General features: G+C 35.7%; 1 protein-coding gene across 5 annotated transcripts; it reads right to left on the reverse strand.

The window, feature by feature from the left end:
- Positions 1 to 1034: 1034 nt before the first annotated feature.
- Positions 1035 to 16566, reverse strand: rxfp2b (relaxin family peptide receptor 2b). 5 transcript variants are annotated; one of them, XM_059534231.1, is made up of 18 exons: positions 16341 to 16566; positions 14501 to 14641; positions 13795 to 13872; positions 13331 to 13436; positions 13011 to 13082; positions 10772 to 10843; positions 8797 to 8868; positions 8040 to 8111; positions 7782 to 7856; positions 6693 to 6764; positions 5561 to 5629; positions 5377 to 5448; positions 5147 to 5218; positions 4714 to 4785; positions 4155 to 4384; positions 2541 to 2945; positions 1628 to 1846; positions 1035 to 1535 (listed from the first exon to the last, which is right to left on the reverse strand). In XM_059534231.1, exons 1-18 carry the CDS (start codon positions 16426 to 16428, stop codon positions 1273 to 1275), a joined length of 2250 nt encoding a protein of 749 aa, XP_059390214.1. In that variant the 5' UTR covers positions 16429 to 16566; the 3' UTR covers positions 1035 to 1272. The 5 variants fall into 5 exon arrangements, with proteins under 5 accessions (XP_059390214.1, XP_059390213.1, XP_059390216.1 ...); XM_059534230.1 differs by having other exon boundaries at positions 2541 to 2951; positions 16341 to 16564; XM_059534233.1 differs by having other exon boundaries at positions 2541 to 2951; positions 14559 to 14641; positions 16341 to 16524.
- Positions 16567 to 18344: the final 1778 nt, after the last annotated feature.

The raw sequence follows: 18344 nt of genomic DNA on the forward strand, positions 1-18344 counted from the left end.
TAAGTTTCTCATGATGACTTAGTTTCTCATTATTATGACTTAGTTTCTCATTATAATGAGAAACTTTCTAAAAAATAATGACTTAGTATCTCATTATATTTAGAAACTTTTTTGTAATGAGAAAATTTCTCGTAATATTGACTTAGTTTCTCGTAATAATGAGAAACTTTCTCATAATAATGACTTAATACCTCGTAATAATGAGAAACGATATAGAAAAATATATTTTGACAAAAATCACACACATTTTATGAAGATACATATCTATGCTTCAGCATCCCACACCGCTTCTTGCAGGACATTTGGAGATAAAAAAAAAATGTTTAATGTGGCTTAAAGTACACTGACAAATTCAGGATACAATATTATTGATCATGCATTCAGGCAAGAATAAAAACCCCAAATTTGAACAAAATTGTATTTTATTTTTTCCAGAGAAAACAACATGCAACATTTGTTTGGATTTGTCTCCTTCTTTTTACTTGATATACATTTACAGTATAAAAAAGGAACAACTCAATATATACATATGCAAAATACAAATATATGCCCACTGTTGGCTGTTGCAGTTTAAAAGTCAACCAAACCTCTGTCAATTGACAATTGTGTCTTAAGACACATATCATAAAACAGATCTGAAATGGACTAGCAAGTTCATAACGGATTCAGTCATTTTAAACGCCGTATTTTCCGGACTATAAGTCGCACCTAAGTATAAGTCGCATCAGTCCAAAACTACTTCATGACGAGGAAAAAAACACAAATAAGTCGCGCTGGACTATAAGTCGCATTCATTTAGAACCAAGAACCAAGAGAAAACATTACCATCTAGAGCCGCGAGAGGGCGCTACATGAGAACTGAGCAGCATAGAGCGCCCTCTCGCGGCTGTAGACGGTAATGTTTTCTCTTGGTTCATTTTTCTTGGTTCATGTCAAATTAATTTTGATAAATAAGTCGCACCTGACTATAAGTCGCAGGACCAGCCAAACTATGAAAAAAAAGTGCGACTTAAAGTCCGGAAAATACGGTAATGTGAGAGCACTGTGTCAGGATCTCTTGCACTTTATGTTTAACCTTAATGTTTTTTTATTATCGTCCATCCATAATATCTTTAGATATCTAATGTAGGCCTTCATTATAGCATCTGATCACAATCCACGATTATTCATCAGTGGAGAGGCTCTACCAAGATATTGTCATTGTGCTCAAGCGCTCCAAAAAACCTGTAGATCCACTAAATACAAATGCAATTTCCATAATATAGAACATCTTCACCTATACCTGTCATCTATGTCTAAGATAGATGTCTGTGGGTTGTAGCTGTGATGGTAGAAAGAAGACCTCGAGGGGTCAGTGTGGATAACAGAGTTGGTGAGGCTCTTGCGGTCCTGTCTGAGTCTTGGCCGTCTATGCCAATGACACCATAAAAGCTCCACCTGCTCTCTGAAGAAACTGGTGGTCAGAGTGTACAGGATGGGATTCAAGGCACTGTTGATGGGGAGCACAAAAATCACTACCCATGACGTTATTGTTCCTGAGAGAGACATAAAATATAAAAGAGATATTTCTTAAGTAAAATATATAGTGCATTAGATTTTTAATTTGAAGTATTTAGGACCAACTAACCTGGTATCTTAACTTCCAGCAGGGAGAGGATTTTGACCAGGAAAATGGGAATCCAGCAGAGGGCATCAGAGAACACGATGAAGAAAAAGCGGTGTGCCATTGCCACATCCCTGTGCAGCCGTCCACGCAGCTCAGTGGCATTGATGCCAGTCTTATAGATGGAGTAAAACATGCTGGAGTAGGACACGACAATGATGAGGAAGGCAACCAGGTTAAGTCCTACAAGTATAAACATAAAACTCTGATTGAACAACAGCACAAAACATAATGACAACAGGTCAAGGCCATCTCTGTAGTCTGTGACTAATAGGGTTCTTAAGTGTACCACTAAGCATATGGCTTAATGTGCTGGAAAATAGCTTTCATCAGTTCAGTATGGTTGGTGTCGTGAATAATCGAGTGTCATTAGTAGCAATTAACAATATGTGGCACAAACACAAGACAGATATTCTTCAGAATATTGAGGTTGAGAGCATTTCTCAGTTTTAAAGTGGCCTTATTCAATAGTTTTTGATAATTTAGTTTTCTCCACATTTGTTAGCTTACAGCATCAAAAACAATAATATTTTAGTTTTATATTAGTCATCATTTAGTTTTACTTGACATACACCACCCTTTCTTACCCTTAGATAAAAAACAGGTGGTTTTTGCATACTATATCATTAAGAATATGTAAATGACATTTGTTATGATTAGCTCATTTCTATGCATACATAATGAGTAATTATACAGCAGCAAATTCTTTTTTAAAAATTAGTCAGTCCAATAGATGTGGCGGTCATATGTTAATAAGCTTGAGGATGTGGCATCTTTGTGGTCTTTGTGTACTGGGTAAGGGATTGGAGATTTGGACTGGAGTATTACAAAAATATCTGTTATACATCATATGTTTTCCACCAGTGGCAGAACTCACCAAGAAAAATTCCAGTGGAATATCCCTTTGCGATGGGCTTTTCCAGACCTTCAGAGTGAAGAGGGAAACACACTCCATTGTGTCCGTAATAATTCCCAAACATCTCCTCATTAAGCAGAGGCACTGCAGCTATAGAGATACCCAGCAGCCATATAGAGGTTAAAATGGTGAATGTTTGGCATTTGCTCGGTCGCAGGTGGCTGAAAGGAAAAACGATGACAAGGAACTTCTCCATGGTCAAATAAGTGAGCATCATGACGGAAACCTCAGAGGAAAGCATAGCCAGGAAGCCGATGATGCGACACTCCAGGCTGTCCATCCACAGCTTAGCATTCTTGTTGTACTCGCCACGGAACTTCATATCAAAGACCCCCACAAAAAAAAGATAGACCCCCATCAGGCAATCTGCACCTAGGGACAAATGAAACATTGTAGTAAATAGCTATTACTCACTGGATGCCAGGAGTAGAACTCATTAATGAATAAGTAGCTTCCTAAAACCCATGATTTATAATTTGGTGCTTTTCTTGCATATACAAACTGTTATTTTTAAAAGACAAATCACAACACCAGCAGGCCAGATATCAATTTAACGAGGCATAGCACAGGTTTGTGACCGCAGCATATATGGTACTGACATTGCAGGCTAAAATGGAAGTGTTTTCCATGACAAACAGGGATTAATGGAACCAGCTCAAGAACTCCAGCAAGAGTTAGAATTGATTAATGAAGCTGCTTGTAATAGAGAACAAATCCTGTGCCAATAGAATTGTTACTAGGTTATAGATTTCCCGTCCAACCATGACAGCCTTTCAATATATTGTCAATATTGTCAACTGCTGTTGCACGTCTTTGTTTGGTGAAAGCATAAGAGGAGGGAGAGTTCTTCGACGGAACCCACCTCAGTCTTTCATCATCTTTTAACAAGGTGTTTGCATATAAATGTGTCTTAGCAGTGTGTGGACACAATCAGCCTACAATGATAAAAATCTATTTTTTGAATTCCCAAAAAACAGTCTCAATTATTAAGCCGGTTTGATTTTCTGAGCAGTATGACGTCATACCGCTCAGGCCCCACCCACAACCACTGACGGAATGTCCCTTATTAGCATATTCCACCCTCAGCCAGTGAGAGAGGGGTGGACTGTGTGGTAGCTCATTATCATTTAAAGAGACATGCATCGAAACGGGTCACTGTGAACAGAGCTGTTTTTGACAAGTTAAAAAGTGTTTTACACGACCATTGAGAAATTTTAACCAAAGTATATAAAGAATCATACCTTGTGGAAAATTGGGATCCAATGTCAACTTTAAAGTATATGGATAATTGAGATATAGCTTGCTATATGTTATGCTATATCCTCGACATAATTGAGAGAACATTATGAGTGCTAGAACACTTATAATTTGAGCACTTGGTGCCCTAGAAAACGGCTTGTTTCCAGGACCGCCCAGCTGCTTCTGCTTGCGTCACATTGGTTTCATAACAGTCACCCAGTTATAGTAGAAATAAACCCTAAAAATGTTCTATGTATGTGTGCTTTTAACTCATAAAAAATATTTAGCATTTAATATAATGTAGGCGTAGGTAAAATGGATACCTCTGGTACTCACAGCACAAAACCTTGATGCAGAGAGCATGCAGGTTGTTCTCAGCCCGCAGGACTGTCCGCATCCCGATGACAAAGAGGTTTCCAAAGCAGGTGATAAAAGCCATGACCCATACAGACACGCGAAGAACCACATTAGCAAGCAGATCTTCAAAAGACGAGAGTCCGTCTGAATTCGGTTTACACTTCCGGACATGTGGGGCATAAGAGCAGTACTGGAACTTCTTGAAATATCTGCGAAAAAAAAGTAATTGTTTAAAATTTATATTTAATTAATACTTAAATTATTTAATGGTAAAGTACCATTCTGCAGGCAAAAAAAGTATATATTTAATTTTCTATATTATATTATAATATATATTATAATTTTAAAATATGATATTACATTTTTATATTTTGTCAAATTTCACAGACTTAAAAATGAGCACTTTTAAGGATATGTGGTGTATATAATTATTTTTTTTTGTTGCAAAAACTAGCAAATAATAGCACATGAACATATCACTACACAATAGAGGACTAATTATATTTCAAACTAAATAAAAGCAGAATGAGATATTCACATGTAGGAGAGATTATACATGGGGCGGAACATGCTTGTCTGGATATTTGGGATCTCCACTCCCTCCAGGCCCCTGCAGAAACAGAGTATTCAAGCTTTATTATTAAATCCTTTACCAAGAGACTTCGGTTATTCCGCTGACCCCCATCCGCTCAGCATCTACAAGCTCTGAGCCTCAATGAAAACTAGAATTTCAGATTCTGGCACACAGCCTGGTCTACTGTTTGTTTGCTTGTTTTGTGTGTGTGTGTGTGTGTGTGTGGGTAAATCTGTGCTCCAGCCTGAAACAAGCCCACAAACACTAACCCAACTCCATGTGAGCCACATTTCATTTGAAAAATTACCTTTGTTGTGTGGTCACTACAGAATATTACATTTTTTTAACATTTATTGTTGAAAATGTTATTAAAACTTTAGGTAATGCTGTTACTTACAGAGACTGGAGCTGAATTAGTTGCTTAAACTGGCCAGGGTGGATAAGGTCCAGTGGGTTTTGGGACAGATTCCTACACATGAAAAAACACAGACTATTTTATGGTGAAATTCAACACAACTGTAACACTTAATAATGAAGTCTACTTACAGACAGCAGTACAATTATATATTTTTTTTTATTTCATTTTTTTTTTTAATGAAATACAAATTATATTATACTGTTACTCACAGAATCTGCAGTGAGGGTAAATCTTTGAATATACTGACTGGAAGTTCCTTTATCAAGTTACTGGACAGATCCCTGAAAAAGCAAAAAAAAAAAAAAGGACATGTCAAATTAAACTCACTAATAACTTACGAACACCTTTTTTCCATGCACATTCCATGCACAGCAGTCCTTCATTTTCACTTACAGGTCTTCCATCGTATGCAGAGACAAGGTGTTTTCTGGCAGACTGTTGATGAGGTTGGCTCTCAGTGACCTAGAAGTCAACAAGGGTGAGAAGACACAAACCACATCGAAAGGGTCCTGATTTGGAACTTGTCAATCTGCTCCCTGTAACTGTTTCCATTTTAAAACTGTCCATTATCAGCTGGAGTTTAAAAGTACAGAAACTGACTTTCAAGGTAAAGAGAGGAATTTGTTTTATTTTTTCTTACATGCAAAAATTCAGCCGTGTGTCCACCAAAGCATTTTTAACCAGGTGAAAATACCAGGCGCTCTGCTGAAAATGCCTAAATATGAGCAAGTTTGAGAGTGCTTCTGTGGCACAGCATTTTTTTTTTCAGTTGAGACAAAGCATTTGACCACTGGATTTACAAAAACATTTAAGTTTTAAGAAATGTTTTCTTAGAGTTTCAACATTACATCAACTACTGATGAATGTTAATTTTTATTTGAATTATCACTCAGAAGGCTAATTAATCACGTATTACTTTGTCCTTGGAAAGCCTTTGTCTTACAAACACATAAAAAATGCACAAATTCACATAATTTTTTTTTATTTACATGTAATACAGGGATTCCCAAACTTTTAAAAAAATTCTTTAAGTACTATAGCTAAAACTGGAAAAAAAAAAAAATAAAAAAAAAATATATATATATATATATATAGACTTAAAAAAAGAAAACATTTACACAACAAAATGGTAAAACTTTAACTATAATTTAACATGAATATGGACAATATAAAAATATTAAAAATGTTAATAAAAACAACAGTTTTATCTTAATGATATTAAAAAAATTTTTTAATTTTACATTTATTAGGATCAGAGAAAATATAGGTTAAAACTAATTGTAAACCAAAAGTCTAAAATAAAATATTCAAATTATGCTGATAATATAATTTGTACAGATAAATTGTGTTACATTTGAAAAGAATGCAAAATAGAATCATTTAAACGATCTATATATACATTTAAATTACATTCTAGTGAAATGTTGACTTCTAATTTTAAAGCCTATCATACAGACGGTATAATTAGCTTCAGCTCAAAAAAAAAGTAAATAAAAAAATGTATACTAATAATGCTAATACTCACAGCACAGTCAGATGTTCACAACCGAGTAAAGTTGACAAGCCCAAAGTTTGAATACAGTTTCCCTCGAAATCCCTTTAAAAGAGCATGTTAAAGTGTATTGATGAATAAACATTCACAATGCAAACAAAAATGCTGGACATACAACATTTCAGTAAATATAATACAGGCAAACGGGCCTGTTTTAATATATACATGAAATTAAAAGTTAAAATGACAGCTGAAGGTCTAAGACAATTTGGTTTCATTAATAGAAACGCTTCAGCTTATCAGTGAAATGCAACTCATATTCTGTTGCTCTTGGCTGTCAGTGATGGATGCCATGGCCAAAGAGAAAATAACAGTGCATTAGCAACTGAGAACATACTGTTCTTGTACTGCAGAGATGCTGTAAAGAAAGATGAGCCTCTAGTAGCATTCAAACCTGTCTGCAATCTGAAAAGAGCCAAGTAAAAAAAAAAAAATAAACTAATCACTAAAAGAAAAAAACATGTTTAATACATATTAAACTTGACTTCTACCTAAGTATACCTAAGCAAGGGCTGTTAAATAATATTATATAGGAGATCTTAAGAGGTTACAAAACACACACCCTCTGAATTATGTAATATAGTTCATTACTGGGACAAAATCCTTTAGTAACTCCTAAATGTTTCTCCAGTTGCTTCAGTTTCACTCTCAAACGCTTGCTGCCTGGGTGAAAACAAATTACAGCAAAAAGTTCAAGAGATATTTTAAATATGTCACTATAATCTCAGTCTGGATTTATTTTGTGTGAATATCAGACCCATGCACTTTGTGCAAAAACAGTACTTGTGACATAAGATTACAATAAGGGTACAAGTGCCCCACAGGGAGCTCAGTTGTTTAATCAGGCTTAAAGACAGTGGGCAACTCTAATGTCTTATGAGATATGAATTTTTGATGAGTACAGAATAGCAGGCAGTTTCTGAGTGCACATATTGTAGCTCTTTTCCAAAACCTGAGCTTCCCTGTTGCCTACTGCCAGCATCTTCCTAACCTGACTGATTTCAAAATTAAGCAAGTTGTGACATTTATATTTAGTAGAAAAGAAGCAAATACTGTACTTACAGCCAGCTGAGAAAGGGCATATGGGTGCAGAGTCTGGCGGGTGGAAGCTGCTCTAGACAGGTGTTCACCATTGACCTGTACAGACGATTAGATGAGGTGAGCTGGAACATCATAACCTGTCAGCAGACACCTCATGTAGACATTTACAACTACAGTGCACAGACTTAAATCAGTTAAAATGCAAATATTTTATTTCTCCAAGCAATATTTTTTGGAACAAGTCCAAAACTTCCTAATTGAAGATTGGTGAAGACTCACAGGAAGAAGAGGGAACTCAGGCCAGCAAATGTGTTGGCTGTAATTGTTGTTATGGGATTGTCATCCAAAATCCTGAATAGGATGAAATAACATTTAAAAACATGCAAAATGTCCCTAAAACTCCAGCCAAAATAATGGACTAGTTTTGCTGTCGCTCCTTAATTCACATTGACAACCCATGGATTCAGAAACGCTACACTACTGTTTAAAAGTTTGGTTCAAGTTTTTTAAAAAAATAAATACTTTTATTTTATTCAGCAAGGATGTAAAACATGATCAAAAGTTACAGTAAAGATATTTATAATATTACAAATGATTTCAAAATCCTTTTTTTTTTTTTTTACTTTCTGGGAAAAATTGATCACATAAAACATTATGCAATTATTTTCAACATTAATAATATGCTGATTTGAGCCCAAAATTAACATACTGAAAATATTTCTGAAGGATCATGAGGCAACAAAAACTACAAACTCAGCTTTGTCATCACAGGAATAAAATACATTTTAAAATATATAAAAATAGAAAACAGTTATTTTAAATTGAAATATTATTTCACAATATTTCTGTTTTTACTGTTACTTTTAAATATAATATTTTAATACAGATTTTACATCTACTGCTGTTTCAACATATTATAGATGTAATCTATATGAATGATGTTATAATCTTGACTTTGGATGATGGTAATTTTAAGATAATTTTTCACATAAGAACAGCATTTACAGCTTGTTGATGTACTGATGGCTGTACTCACAACCACTTGAGTTTATGAAGATCACTGAACACTCCAGGAGACAGCAAGGAGATGCAATTCTGGCTCAAAGATCTACAACACAAGATCAAGCAAATGTTTATTTTCCCATGTCTTCCCATATACTGTATTAGATAAGGGAACATTGTCTGAACTCATTTCAAATCCAGTGTTTGGCATTTAAAGGGATAGTTCACTTTGAAATTAAATTTTAGTATGTTTTAGCTTACCTCAAGGGCATCCAAGATGTAGGTGTCTTTGTTTCCGCAGTAGTTTAAATTTTGATATTTTTAGGTCAAACCGTTCTTGTCTGTCACTCATATAATGCAGGTCTATGGTCACCACCTCAAAGAGCATGCACAGAGAAGTCCAAATTAAACAATTCCCCATCGTAAGTACACATTGATGGCCTAAGACACGAAACGAGCGGTTTGTGTAAGAAAACGAACAGTATTTATATCGTTTTTACCTCTTGTACACAACCATGTCCAACTGATCTGAGTGCGCGAGTGCTTCCCGGTGTGACGTGTGCGCGTGCTCTGGCATAGTCTGCGCAAGCGCCGAAAGAACCGGAAGTGATCTCTTGCGCATGCACGTCACTCATTGTTTACTGTTTACCACATGATACGCCACCAATCTGCAATGTCTGAAATATAATGCAGTCATTTTAATTAATTAATTGGTTTATAATGCACCTATAATCGATTGCGATAATAATAAAAATACAACACATTACTCTCTCTATTGACAGCGTGCCATTGGGTCCCTCTGGCCTTGGACGTCGCCTCCAGTTTATACGTGGCAAACTAAACACAATGTGCAAAACACTGCGGCTCAACAGCGGAGAAAACTCAGGATCTTCAGTCAGGCAGGTGTTTGATGTGATACTGTCAATGTCCTTGTCGTCGTCTTGTAGCTAGTTGTGGCATTGCTATGTTCCATTCGTGACAACATATGCTCTCCACTTCTGTTGGCATCTCACAACACTTGCTACTAAAACACCACCAATTTTGAAGAGATCTCTGTCTCTCTGAAGCTTGAAGACGTGCTGCTGCTGCGGATGCGGATGCTTCCTCCATCGCTCTGAGTTCTTGATCTGTGTATTCTGGTTCAAATAAATATGGTTGTGAAAAAAATTCAACGTTGTCTGTTGATATATCGAAATCGTCTTCCATTGTGATTTCTTGTATGTCTAAATATGTTTAGAGCTTCACAGTAAAAGGTAACACTTCTGAAATCTGTGTAAACAATGAGTGATGTACACGCGCGAGAGATCGCTTCCGGCGCTTTCCGCGCTTGCGCAGACTATGCCAGAGCACGCGCACACGTCACACACCAGAAAGCACGCACGCCCTCAGATCAGTTGGACGTGGTTGTGTACAAGAGGTAAAAACAATATAAATACTGTTCGTTTTCTTACACAAACCGCTCGTTTCGTGTCTTAGGCCATCAATGTGTACTTAAGATGGGGAATTGTTTAATTTGGACTTCTCTGTGTATGCTCTTTGAGGTGGTGAACATAGACCTGCATTATATGAGTGACAGACAAGAACGGTTTGACCTAAAAATATCAAAATTGAAACTACTTGGGAAACAAAGACACCTACATCTTGGATGCCCTTGAGGTAAGCTAAAACATACCAAAATTTAATTTCAAAGTGAACTACAGTATTTTTCAGACTATAAGTTGCACCTGAGTATAAGTAGCATCAGAGAGGGCGCTCTATGTATTCAGTGTAGACTATAGGAGCACTGAGCAGCATGGAGCTATAAGTCGCAGGACCAGCCAAACTATGAAAAAAAGTGCGACTTATAGTCCGGAAAATACGGTATCCCTTTAAAGCCAAGGCATCACACTATCAGTGTGCATTAAGATTTTTTCAGAATATATTTATGTGATGTTCTAACAGTGCTAAAAAAAAAAGTTAATGTATTCATGCTTAATTTAAAAATTGTATTATATAAAATATGCACTTACAGTTTTTGCAGCTTATATAGACCACTAAAAGCATGAATGGAAACAGTACTAATGCAGTTATCCTGAAGAAACCTGAGGAAGAAAAGAAAACAATCATTAGTTTGGTCAACAGATGGATGTGTTTAACAGGTTTACAAAGCTGACAAAATATCAGGACCCGAGCCATATCTACAGACTAAAATATCATCATTATCACTATATTAGACCTTTTGACTCGGGCCAGTAACCACACAGAACACCCTTGCAACTATCAAGAAACCACCAAACAACATGCTTTTCAGAACCCTTTAAGCTCTGTAACCACTTACAATATCCTCTGGCATCAGGTTGAAAACTTTTGCACAGGCATGTAACAGAAAACTTAATGTCAGAAGAATGATGGCCTGGAGCTTAACAGACCACATGAACCTCACATGAACTATTTTGTCTACGATTCTATCATGCCATCCTTTGAGTGTCTGAAGTACCAAACCTAAATGTACTCAACCAAACATTCATCTAAGAATGAATAAATATTTGAATACAAGAGGTGCTTAATCAGCTAAAACGAATGCCTCAGGATGTGGTATGTGGGCATCCTTGTAACTGCAACAGTACTTTGTTTTTCACTCTGAGAGTGTTTCTGCCGTGGCTCCATACAGAAAATAAAATGATTTCTGGGTTACAACATTAAATATTTAATAACAACTTTAAATTATGAAAACATTATGAGTGGGTCATTGATAATTATTCATAAAATTGATTTACATATGTAGGATTAATTAAGCTATTTGAATTTTTGCTAACATTGAAGTGGGGCTACAGTATAAGCTTCTTTAATGGTAAAATTCTATTCGCAGTGGCTTTGCCGAGACACACCATGAAATAAATGCGATAAACGTTCTCTTTGACACAGAAATACAACGGCAAATTCTTTCAAATAACACATGGAAAAAACACCACAATGACTGACTTCTCCTGTCTGATTTAGTGCCAAGTCATCTCAAGTTTTGAATGCATTGAAACTCCCTTTCAGCTTCCCAGCATGTCTCAGTTTAACAATCAGACAACAGCTTGAAATTACTTGAAAATGAATCTTAATATCACACAGTGGTGTTCCCAGTTCTCAGCTGGGATGGAAGACTAGTACTATCATAGCTTGCATAACTTTGTTGGCTTTAAAAATAATTTGCATATTTATTTATCAAAAATACGTTTTGTTTGTTTGTTTTTTGAGTGTTGACTTTCAGTTTGGTATATTTCTGAAAATGTTAATGACTCATTGCACCTGGTATTGCATATCCACTTCCTTTCTGATACTTGAATAAACAAACAAACAAACAAACAAACAAAAAAGTTAAACAAAATGATTTTATATTATACTACCATTTATAAAACTGAGGTCAGTAAAATTTAAAAAATCTGATTACCATGGTTATGATGTAATGGCTGCTGAATAAATAATTTTTTTTATAAAAAAAAAACTAATGAATAATTTAATTTTCATCAAATAATTGCAGCCTTGTGAGCTGCTTCCTTTAGAAACATTAAAAAATCTTACAGACTACAAACTTTTGAATGGAAGTGTACAGTACATTCCATTCAAACATTCGAAAGGAATGATTGGACAGATATTTTTAAAATGACTTGTTTATTCGTTCAAGAAAATAATTTGGAAAAAAGGATACACTGTTATGTCAATTAGCATTACTCTCCATTGCTGTAACACTTTTTTGCTAAAATAAATGACACACTGTAAGTGTTTGTTGCCTTACTCATGTCCATATCGGTTTGTACTAGAAAGCAGATCTGCTAGCTCTTTAACTGGCTCGTTAATCACCAGACGGAATCACATAGAATCCAAGGTTTAATGGCAAGCTATAAAGAAACCTCCCAATACTGAGATTAACAAGCTGCTCAAACTCAATTTAAATGAAGGTGAGCATTGCCTGATCATAAACGCTTCAATGGATTCAGCAGAAAGCAGATCATAAATGTTAATCAGCTCCATGCAGGAACCAATTGTTTTTGTGCCACATAAATGTGCCATTGGCTGTACAGGTTTACAGCTCCGGTATACAAGCCCCCGAGTTGATTTGTGGCTTAAATAAAACATATCTTTAGGTCAGTGCATAATAAAGTTGCACAATCTATCTTGGGCAGGTTTTATGAAATCAATTATAATATACGTGACAGAAATTATAAAGAGGAGCTTGCCTGGTTTAAAAGAAAGGCTCAAGAAATGCTTATTCATACTTACAGCCTCTGTAGTTTTATGTATTTGATAAAAGCCTCATCGGGTAAGACACGAATCTTGTTGCTCTTCAATGACCTGCCCAAAAGCAACACAAACAGCCAATTAAACACTCCAAAGTGAAATGAAAAAATAAAATAATAATAATCCTGTTACATTATAATTTAGATTGCACCAAAAAAGCAGTGCTAAACCTGCCCCAGGTTTTTTTTACATGGTCACTTTTGATTTGAATTAATCCTTCAGCCCAGAATCTGAACAATTAGACATTTATCATTTGTAAACTGCATGTTGACAACACAGATTTGCATTAGAAGGCTGCGTACAGGGAGGTAACATTCGATGACACCTGTGGAATGGATCTCAAGCTGACATGCACACAGTGGATCTCAGTGTTAATGCACCGGCAGCGATCAGGGAACTGCTCCACTTCTGCAAGACAGGACAGACACACACACACACACACATTCAGATTCTATAGTTCTGGCGACGCAAACTGCCAAAACTATGTGTTGGAGGTTTGTGCAGAGTGACAACCAAAATATCGTTAAAAGTGAACTAAAAGTGAACTTTGTTGCAAGTGTGTTAAAATACATTTTAAATAAATGTAACATTTCATATAATAAATGAGTTGTTCTTGTAACTTAAATATAAACTTGTATTGCAAGTGACATTAAATATTGCACTATACATTTGATATACAGTCTGTAGTGTCTAGACATGGACTGTCTAAACTGTGTTTCTGAGACAGCAAACAAGAGATAATGACAGAATAAGGTGTAATTTTTACGGCAGTCTGTAGCAAGATCTTGTGGATGAACCCTTTTAAAAGTCCGGTCGAAGAGATCTGCCCAGCCACTGTTATCTCCTTCAGAGAGATGGACATGAGACAAGAAGCACACACACATTCACACAAAACACACACACACAAATGATCAAACCATTGTTTTGTCTTTATATAAATGTTATACTTCTAAAATTGTGTGACACATTTGTCCTGACCTGACATCTGAAAATGATCTATCTATCCATCCATCCATCTATCTATCTATCTATCTATCTATCTATCTATCTATCTATCTATCTATCTATCTATCTATCTATCTATCTATCTATCTATCTATCTATCTATCTGTCTGTCTGTCTGTCTGTCTGTCTGTCTGTCTGTCTGTCTGTCTGTCTGTCTGTCTGTCTGTCTGTCTGTCTGTCTGTCTATTTTATTTATTTAATTTAATTTTTCAATTTGGAAGATAAAATTCACAAAAAATGTCATTTTTAAAACATTTAGGAGAAATGTAAGAATTTGAACTAGTAATTTAAGAGTTTGAAACTGTCAGAGAGAACATTTGAATGATAATTTTTATATAGACCTTGTGACATCTCTGCGTGACAACTAGCCTCTATACATATTCAGCATGTTACATATCAATCAGAAATGATGCAATAAATATAGATGAGCTATATTTAAGATGTCTGTATTAATAAACAGTTCTGACCACAGTTGTCCTCATCAGCTCCGTTGGGACAGTCGTTTCGGCCGTTGCAGTGCAGTACCTGTGGCAGACAGATGCTCATATTGCCACATGGAAAGTGACCCAGTGGACAGTCTTCTGAAGGCCTGCGCTCCAGACCTGCTGCTGGGACGATATACAAGAGCACGCTTAAGAAATCACATGCTTCCTAATGAATGAAAGTGACATGACATACAGCCAAGTATGGTGACCTATACTCAGCTCTGCATTTAACCCATCCAAAGTGCACACACACAGCAGTGAACACAAACACACACACACACACATACACCATAAACACACACTGATGTCTAACCATTAGGCCACAACTTCCTCCCGAATCATCTATTCTCTCATAACTTAAGGTAATAAACAATCAAGGTGTCTTTTCAGATTTAAATACCTTGTTGGGGGTAAAAATGCAGGTATAAAAGAATATAGCTAAAAAGAGTATAGAGCAAAGCTTGTCTCTTTGCTTTTTCCTCCAAAGACCTTATATATCCACCTTCACAAAACATTACTGAACTATAATAACATTACGATACCGAGGCTTTTAAGGCTTTAGTAAAAACATGAATAAGCACTCTGTAACAATTATGAGTTGTCCTAAGAAGTGATAAGCCTTTGTTTAGTAACAGACAGTGCTAATCTACGAACAAATATTTCCAAATGCCTTGAGAAAAGGGACCATCTGTGCAGATTATATCAAAAATAAACCCATTTTCTTTGAGATTTAGATAATAAAATACACTTACTCCTCCTTATGTGGTGGCACATGCTTCAGAGAAAAGAACATTAGGCTGAAATATTCATATGAGCAAATAACAAATCAGTTCAAATTTGTAATGCAAATGACTTTGATACAGCAATGAGGTGCATCATGATAAGGAAGAAGAAAAAAAAAAACAGCGGAGGAGAGAAATACCATAAATAGATCTGTTATCTTATAGGATTCATCTTTCTTTATGATTCTTAAAGGCAAAAGTGAATTTTAAGGAATGATACCCAATAGATAATGAATTTAATGAGGGTGAATTTTCTTTGACCTATGTAACATGTCTTGAAGTAACTGTCTGTCCAGTACAAGAACTGAGTGTTCGAGATACAATGCCATCTGTGAAAGAAGCGAATCACAGGAAAAGGACAACGGATGGCGCTCTCATATTTAGGGATCTTTCACTATACTGAGCCCAAGAATCAATAAAAGTAGTGTAGACTACTTAAATCCTCATTGTAGATATATTTAAACACCATCAAACATATTTGGTTATTAAAACCAAGGTTTCTAAAACATGACCTCATCAAACCTCTCAAATCAGACCTAAATTTGGGATTTCAGTGTCCAACACACTTCAGGTGATACAAGGTGTTTTATTGTAACTGACAGTGTTTCCTTTAGTAATGAAGGAACACTTAACTGCACTGCAAAAAAAAATCATTCATCATTATATAATAATTTTCCCATTATTTTAACTTGATTATACTCACCAGTAATGAAATATAAAGTGACTTAAAATGTACAATGATCTCATTACTGTTAGTAACATCACTGCATGTCACATGAATATGGAATTGATTAGGTCATATATCACATATAGGTTAAAGGGATCAAGAATAGTCATGAATGATCCGATAATATGAAAAGTAGACTAATATAATGAAAGCATAATATCAAATACACATTGTAGTAGGTTAATTATTATTATTTTACATTATCATTTTTTTTTTTTTGAAATTTCTTTTCATGAAAATCTATTGTTACTACAGAAAATACGATTTTTGAAGATAACCCAGCTTTGCTTTACTGAAACTGATCATTTCTTACCTTTGATTGTTGTTATCGATGTAGTGAATAAAATCCATATCAAATATAAATCCGATGTAAAAACAGTAGCAGACTGAACCGATCTCATTGTGGAGTCGTGCCAGCCCGAGTGAGCGTAATTACATTTTATCCAAACATTATAAGCCAGGAAAGAAACCCGTTATCTGTACCAGTTAACTGTTATCAGTAAGAAGAAAAACTAGAGCGCGTTTTATTGTGGAGGAAAGCTCAACCACGAGGCTCCCGCGCAATTCAAGAGGACAACAGCGTCTGTTTCGCATCGTGGAGTGAGTTTAGCGCAACAAAAGTTTGTCTAGTCCGAGACTCACACACACACACAAAGAGAGAGAGAGAGAGAGAGAGAGAGAGAGAGAGAGAGAGAGAGAGAGAGAGAGAGAGAGAGAGAGAGAGAGAGAGAGAGAGAGAGAGATGTGCGTCAGACTCATCCTCGTCTTTTGTGGTTGCTATGGAACCTCTATCTATCTATCTACAGTTGTGCTCCAATTTATTCATACCCTTGGTAAATATGATCAAAGAAGGCTGTGGAAATGAATCTGTATCATCAATCCTTTGATATTTTATTTAAAACATTTATTAAAATATATTTATTTGGAGAAAAAGAATTTAAAATGGGAGAGAAATCTTATTTTTTTTCTCTCTAATACACATCGGTCACAATGAATCGTACCTTTTTATCCAATACCTCCATTTGCCAAGAGAACAGCTCTGAGTCTTCATCTACTGTATAGTGCCTGAAGAGTTTAGAGAACATCTGACAGGAGATCAGAGACCGTTCAGGTTTCCAGCTGTATGTTGATGCTGCTCCTCTTCAGTTAACACAGTCACTTTCTAGAGTTCAGCTCAGGGAACTGGGTTGGCAAGGGCAGGAGCTTGCTTTTGTTCTCAGTGACCCATTTTGATGTTTGTTTGTGGATCATTGGCCTGTTGGAAGATCCAACCATGGCCCATTATAAGATATCTTGCATGAACAGTCAGTTATTCTTTTATTATCCATTGGTATTTTATAGAATCCTTTATGCCATCTATCTGAACAAGATATCCAGGATCTCCAGCAGAAAAATAGGCCCAGAACATTAAAGATCCAGCAGTATATTTCATTGTACACACGTCATGGGGTACTTTTTTTTAATCCCTGTGTGCACCAAACCCATCTTGAGTGTTTGCTGCTAAAAAAAAAAGTTTTAGTTTCATCTCATCATTGAACCCAGTCCCGTTTAAAGTTCCAGTCATGTCTAGCAAGTATGCTGGAGTTTGCTTTTGAAAGCAAGAATTTACTTTTTTAGTTTTTTTCTTGAAACCCTCCAAAACAAGGCTTTCTGACCCTAAGACTCAACTATTTTCTGCAGTTCTCCTGCTGTGATCCTTTGAGTCTATGGCCATTCAAACTCTATCTATCATCTATCTATCTATCTATCCATCCATCCATCCATCCATCCATCCACCTGTCCAACCAAACAGAACTCAAACTGACACAAAGTCACGTTATCGGACAAAGAACTCAAAATTTTCTTCTAAATATCCGATTAGCTGTTTTTCCTTGAAGCGAACGGTAATAGATCAATAGATCATTGTTGTGGATTTCAATTCAGTAGACTCATTTTGAGGAGTACACAGCTCAGATACATTGCCGAGCAGACAAGCCGGAACAGGATGTTTATGATGTTTTATTACTCATAAACAAAGTGAATTATTTATTCATTTCAATTAAGACATTCCTGCGCTTAGTTTTAATTTACATTTAGTAGATTAGAACACTGTGCTGTTTTACATCAGTGGTGGAAAAAAATTAAATTTTCTTAAAAAAGCTTTTTGAAGGAGCAAAATTTGTAATCAGCATTTCATTGAGTAAGTTTTGATAGCTACTTATGATAACCTGAAATCCAAATGAGCATAACTGGAAGTCATCATTAGGCATTTAAATGACACATTTGACCATTAAATTTAAAGTTAAAAGTTTTATCCCAGTGAATATTCTATTAAGAA

Source organism: Carassius carassius, chromosome 41 (assembly GCF_963082965.1).
Source record: "Carassius carassius chromosome 41, fCarCar2.1, whole genome shotgun sequence".
Lineage (NCBI taxonomy): Eukaryota > Metazoa > Chordata > Actinopteri > Cypriniformes > Cyprinidae > Carassius > Carassius carassius.